General features: G+C 35.1%; 1 protein-coding gene across 1 annotated transcript; it reads left to right on the top strand.

The window, feature by feature from the left end:
* The first annotated feature begins 1,980 nt into the window (after positions 1 to 1,980).
* LOC118032991 (cis-prenyltransferase 4, chloroplastic) lies at positions 1,981 to 3,904 on the top strand. The gene is made up of 3 exons (XM_035037813.2): positions 1,981 to 2,482; positions 2,666 to 2,733; positions 3,159 to 3,904. Exons 1-3 carry the CDS (start codon positions 2,081 to 2,083, stop codon positions 3,604 to 3,606), a joined length of 918 nt encoding a protein of 305 aa, XP_034893704.1. The 5' UTR covers positions 1,981 to 2,080; the 3' UTR covers positions 3,607 to 3,904.
* Positions 3,905 to 6,811: the final 2,907 nt, after the last annotated feature.

Genomic DNA, 6,811 nt, shown 5'->3' with positions numbered 1-6,811 from the left:
CCTCATTGAGGAGAGGCTTATTGGTCACACCACTAGGGGCACTCTTCAAAAGTGGGAGCAACCCTATATAATAATGTAGCCTATATGAGGTCTAGCCACCATTGAGTTTTATTATCACCTATTTTCCCCTTCATTTCTTTATATGAGTGGATTTACTTTTGAAAGTGCCTTTCATAAGCCCTCTTAACCTAGTAGAAAAAAAAGTAAAAAACCAAAGGATGGAAGGCCTCCCTTCAGCACTATTGATTAACATATAATAGTGTCTGAATACTCTAACCATAAGCTTCACCTTGAGGATTCCCAACAACTTATTGAAAGCAGAAAATGTGGCAAACCTGTTGGGGTGGAGCCAAGTCAGACTCGAGTTGTAATAACAAAAGACATACCTCACAAACCCTTATAAGGGAAACAAGTACCATAACTCATACATAAATACAAAGGTAGTAATGATAAAATTTACCCTAACAAGTTTGTTGGTGCCCTAGGTAACCCAGTCATACTTGGTTTGCTAGATCCAACATACTTGGATTTGGTCACATGCTGAGCTCAAGTGAACATAAGTCTGACGAGTTGTCATATCCAATATACTTGGATTCGACCACATACTAGGCCGAAGTGAATGTAGGTCTAGCAAGTCGCTAGACCCAATATATATGGATTCGACCATGTTTTAAGCCTAAATAAGCATGGATCAGGTGAGTTATCAAACCTAACATACTTGTGCTTGGCAACGTTCTAAGCCCAAACAAATATAGGTATAACAAGTTGCCAGATCTATCTCTCATTGGCTTGGATACGTGCCAAACCCCAATTGACTAGAGGTCATTATAGACCCATATCAAGACCATAAAGCTCCTTTTATCTATTCTTATATTGTTAAAATGAACTATTTATGTTAGAAATAAATATCTCTCTATATCTATAGGTGTATAAAAGATCTCTAGGAGGCCTATCACTTTTTCACCTCATCAATAATGTGTAAAACATGTTTATCTATCATTACTGCTATTAAGGGAAAATGACTCTTCATCCCCTGTGCTCCATCAATACAACAAGATTCAGGGATATAAATACCCTCTGGACCATCCAGGTAAAGGGTTCATAATTTTTACTCTCAAAGCATTCTTACCTTAATCCTTAAATCATTTATCATACCAAAAAAAGAACAAACACTCTTGTTCATGGAATTTAAAACTATTTCTTTCATTTATTACAATCTCCTACTTATAAGTTATTGATTTTATTATCCGAGAGTCTCTAAACCCCACCAAAAAAGAATGTTTTACAGGTGTTGGGACTTCTACCACTATTTAAATACTTTGTAAGCTTCGGAGAAGAAAATATTGATGTGAACACGTGATTAATTATTATCCAAACACCAAATAATATCATTCCTCGGCAAAAAGAATTTTGAGATATAAGTTGTACCTTTTTTTAGTAAATAAATCTAAACAAGGTTCGCGTGGAATAGTCACCCGTCACTGGAATTATCTCCATTTCTTTTTCCATCAAGCCTGAGTTTAATTAAGAGAGGTGATGATTCAAGCATGTTTGGGAACGCGGTGCAAACCGTGTTCTCTCAAAATTTAAATTTTTTTGGCATAAAATAAAAAAAATTTATGTTTTCAAATCGTTTTAATATGCTGATGTCAAAAATAATTTTTAAAAAATAAAAAAAATATATTATTTTAATGTATTACTAAATTAAAAATACTTTAAATCATTATCGTTACTACAATATCAAATGGGCATGAAGAAGGAAAGTATCCCAAGTTGTTGAACCGAAAACGAATTTAAAAGAACAAGTTTAAATGTATTCAAATAATTTGAAGAAAAGACAAAAGGGGAGAAATTAATCCATTCATTTCACGTTGGCAAACCAATCTAAAGCTAGCAGCTGGCAAGTGTATGGGTTTCGTTTTACAGGATTTGGATGCTGCCTTGCCTCTACTTATACAAGTTAGAAGCAACCAACGGTCATAAAAACCAATACTCGTAGCAAGCAGGCAAGTGGTTTTTTGAGCAGCATAAGCGAAGCGCTGCTTAAACACTGCTAACTGCTCAACTTTTAAAACGGATAATGCAATCCTTGAATTTTCCAAAACAAATTTACAACAACAATATTCCAACGCCTCAAAAAGCTAAACACTTTCTCTTTCGAAACAGAAGAGACCAAACGCCCCGGTTCCCTACTTTACTTCTCGCGGCCGAGCATGACTTGGCTCTCAAAGACAAAGAAAATAAAGGAGGGGCGGTGGTGCCATTGCCGGAGGGTCTACGGAGGGAGGTGATGCCCCGGCACGTGGCAGTGATAATGGATGGCAATGCGAAGTGGGCCAGGCAGCAAGGGTTTTCAGCAGCATCTGCTGGGCATGAAGCTGGTGGACGGTCACTTAGGGAGCTTATAAAGTCGTGTTGTGAGTGGGGGATTAGAGTGCTCACTGTTTTTGCCTTTTCTTATGACAATTGGACTAGGCCTAAGGTAAGCAGCCTTCTATCTCTTTTCCTTTCTTTAATTTGGCAGGTATTTTAGTAGTGATCAGTTCACAAATTCTTGAAGTAAAAGGCCTTAAATTTGATTATACACACACACACACACACTTTGATTGTGATTTGAGTTCTTAAGACAGGGAAGTGAAGAGTGGATTAACTTGCTGTAGTGCAGATGGAGGTTGTTTTCTTGTTGAGTTTATTTGAAAGGATGTTGCAGTCCGAGTTGGATTACTTTATGAGGTAGCTCTCTATCTGCTAGTCCATTCTCTCTTACCATCTATCCAGTGTCTTCATATTTTTGTCTAGTTTACATAATAAGGTCTGGACTTTCTATCCAAAGATAGTTCTGGATGAAAGTTTTGCTCCAAAAAAAGGTTCCTTTATATGATCAACAGCATGTTTTAGTGTCAACCTAATCGTAGATCCTCTCTGATTGACAGAAGTTTGGCTTGATTTGTGTGCAGGCGATATAATGAATGTGAATTTGAATAGAAATGTTGAGTGATCAAATGAATAATAACCAGTGAAATATTATTTCATGTTTATGGCGTCACTGCCGTAGAAATGCCATGCAAAGCCATTTGAAAATAACATAAACATTGAATGGTGTCTATCAGTTTGATCTATACTTTTATTGGTCTTGATGCTTCTTTTGCTACTCACAGGAAGGGTATTCGAGTCTCTACAATTGGAGACTCCTCCAGGCTCCCAGAGCCTCTAAAGAAACTGGTAAGTGATGTAGAGGAGAAGACGAGAGACAATTGCAGACTCCACCTCATCTTGGCAATCAGCTATAGTGGGAAATATGATGTTACACAAGCATGCAAAAGCATTGCTCACAAGGTGAAGGATGGTATTGTTCAGCTGGAAGACATCGATGAAAGCCTACTTGAACAGGAGTTGGAAACAAATTGTTCCCAGTATCCATGTCCTGATTTATTGATAAGAACCAGCGGAGAACTTCGGATCAGCAATTTCTTACTGTGGCAACTGGCCTACACTGAGCTTTTCTTTGCAGAAGCGCTCTGGCCTGACTTTGGAAAAGCTGAGTTTATAGAGGCCTTGACTTCCTATCAGCAGAGGCAGAGACGCTATGGTGGACGACATTCATAACTGCATGCTATTTAGATTCCTTGTATTGTTCATATGAACGCCATTTCTGTCGGGCAAAGCTCTCTTCACCGTTTCTCTATTAAGATTCCTTGTACTATTCATATGATATAACTCTTGCTTATTTTAGTTAGAGAGCTAGGTTGATCATAATTACTCGAAGCAGCATCTTGTCCGCTGTTCAGTTGCCTCCTATTTTTCTTGTTCATGCAGTGTGATCGGGGACAGTGACGGGGCTGGTCCCCAAATTTCCTTTCCTTGTCCTGTGGACTGATTAGCACCTTACTGCTGTTCTTTCGTATGCTGGGAATTCTTATTTATCTGCTTTGTTTCTCTCCATGCATGGTACTCATTTCAGCTTGCTTGTCTTTAGTCTTAGATTTGTGGGTGTTCATTTCTTTCTGTTTTTGTAAAATTAAAGAAATCTGATTTTGTTAAGAAAACTAGCAGAATAAGTTAAAAGTTTCGGCAGGATACCATAGAATAACATATTTTTACCTTTTCACACTTCTAAAACGCTATATTTATTAAATATTGTTATTATTAAACATGATAAAATAATTATTATATTTCAGAATAATAACATTTAAATATGTTAGGTTTTTTAAAATGCAACAACTTAACATGTAATTTTATTGTTAATTTTTTTGTTCAACTACTTGACTAGTTGATCTAGGTGCATGAATTAATTAATTGTTTCATGTAAAAATAATAATTTTATAAAACTATATATATTTTTGAATTGAAAACTTTAATTAAAATATTAAAAAATTATTGCTTGTGTTGTACTTGCCGTCTATTTTCCCGTGCCAACCAATCAGCTAGTTTGATTGATCATTACGCATCGATCTTCCGGTAATCCTCTTGCTCAACCAGTTGCATGATCCTTGAAACCTGCTTGCGAAGGTGGCCTCCTATTGTACTTGTAGCCAATATTGATAGTTCAGAGATTTTGAAAATCGAAACCCATATTTCTAACCTGTATAACATTGTCAAACGATGAAATTAACTGCCAAATTATCAATCAGAAACCCCATCACGAGGACCTACAAGAGAGAGATCGAGAAACACCTGAGAGTCTAGTTCAGTGGTCAACTGCAAGACTTGCCTTGCGACTGTCCCGAGTTTGATCTTTAAGAATACCAGCCTATCACTCCGTGGTGCTTTACCTGCTTATTGGGCTTGCAGGATGTTCAGTGGGTCCAAGGATTAGTCATGGTGCGCGTAAGTTGGCCCGAACACCTCGGGTTAAAAAAGAGAGAGAGAGAGATCTAGAAGTTAGAACTGTCTTGCTCATCTGTACAGGTGTCACATTATATAATTGATAGTGAAACATATAAATATAGCTGAGGAAAGATCAAAATAAGCATGTGAAAGCTAGCCGGCATTTAAGGAAGCGCAGGCGCGACGGCCCCCTTCCCTAAGGGCTTTGTTTTTCCCCCAACATATTCGACGGGTCTCGATCCCGCTTGGCTTTCGATGATTGTTGACTCAACATTGATTTCGTGCTCAAGTCAAAGATCCCTTTCTATATTCATCGAGTCAACTAATTCGCTAATGAAAATTTATACACACACTAGTTTATAGATTTACACCACGCTGATAGGACCAAAATTTTTCCAAACCTAAAAGAAAAGGTTTATATTTGAAGAAATATTTAGTATTGTTATTAAATTAATTACTTTGGTTTAAATTTTTTTTCTCAAAATAAATTTTATAATTAAAATTATCATACCCGATTTCGTGATGGTCTTAAAAATAATAATAAAAAAAATAGATTTCAAACATCTCATTTTTTAATTGAGACAAGTCTTGTTTAAAAAGTCGTCATCTCGTATTATGTTCAATAAAAATCCTAAATAATCAGGAGAGATTATATATTACGAGACTAATTACATAAAAAAATATATATTATTACATCTTAAACATCCTACTCGAAGCAGACTACATTGTTGGTTTTGACTTAAATTACTAAAAGTTTGTTAGTTTATGATATGATTGTTTGCTTATAATATTCCTGATTTTAATGTCAGTAAATATTCAACTACAGATACTTCTAACTCTAGCATTGGTAAATATTACATAGTAAAAAAAACATATAGTATTCCTGACTCTGACGTCAGTAAATAAACCAATAAAATAATTTTAAAATCAATGCACGCATATTTTTTATTTTTATTATTTTTTTGTAAAAAAAAGTATCTTATATCAGATTTGAATTTCATAATAAAAATTCAATGATCGATTATACGGTGAAATACTTTTAAAAAATACAAGAGACCTACAAATAAATTTTAAAAATCCATAATTTTTTTTGAAATTTTCTCATATCTAAAAAGAACTCATTCAGCTTAATATCAAAACAAAATGGTAAAAATAAGAATGGGCCGACTGGACCTGAGGTTCAGGCAGAGACCAGTTATTATTTTTTTAGATTGGACTGGATCCAGCTGGCCTAGCCTAGTCACTAGTTCAAAGTATGACTCGGCTGGTTATTGTGCCTGTTTATGTGAATTACTCACGCATGCTTTGCACACAGGCCTTTGTAACAACTGAATTTGCAGAGAGGGGAAGAGGAAGAAGAGTGTACCTGGAGCTGCTGCCTAAAGACGAAGATGACGGTGAGGGCTGGTTAACCAATGTTCCCCTCTGCTTCTGTTTTTCCTTCCCTTCTTCTCTGATTTCTGGCTCTTTTTTTGCTTTATTTTATTCTTCCTCTGTTTGCATCTTCCTCCCCTGCTCTATGTGTTTTTTGTCTGTCTCCTGTTCTTCGTCTTGTCTCTGTGTTATTCGTTCTCTCTTTTCTTTTTTAAATTTAACATTTTTTTTATGCAAATATGTTTTTGACAACAAGTATATATTACTAACTACTTGACCCACATTTTACCATGTGTTTTATATATTTTTTCCTCATAAAAAAGTTTGGATGTGTAGATTTTTTCAACATATTTTTTTACATGAAAAAACCTAAATTTAAATTAAAAATTTTATGTAAGCACTTAATTAAATAAGTCAATAACCATTTGTGTGAGTAAAAAAATTTATTAATAATAACTAAAAGCAAAACTAAAAAAATTAAAAAATAACTGTATATCAAGATATTTGGTCCGCGTAAGCACTTAATAAAATAAATCAATAATTATCTGTGTAAATGAACAAAAAGAAAATAATAAACAATAACTAAAAGCAAAACTAGAAAAATTATGAG

The sequence above is a fragment of the Populus alba genome, chromosome 1 (assembly GCF_005239225.2).
Source record: "Populus alba chromosome 1, ASM523922v2, whole genome shotgun sequence".
Taxonomy (NCBI): Eukaryota; Viridiplantae; Streptophyta; class Magnoliopsida; order Malpighiales; family Salicaceae; genus Populus; species Populus alba.
This window is presented reverse-complemented; position numbering and strand designations above follow the sequence as displayed.

Bases quoted from the DNA above. Each gene is read 5' to 3' on its own strand.
- LOC118032991 (XM_035037813.2), top strand. From the start codon at position 2,081: ATGCAATCCTTGAATTTTCCAAAACAAATTTACAACAACAATATTCCA. The intron at 2,483-2,665 runs GTAAGCAGCCTT...GCTGTAGTGCAG, and splicing joins ACAATTGGACTAGGCCTAAG to ATGGAGGTTGTTTTCTTGTT. The intron at 2,734-3,158 runs GTAGCTCTCTAT...TGCTACTCACAG, and splicing joins GAGTTGGATTACTTTATGAG to GAAGGGTATTCGAGTCTCTA.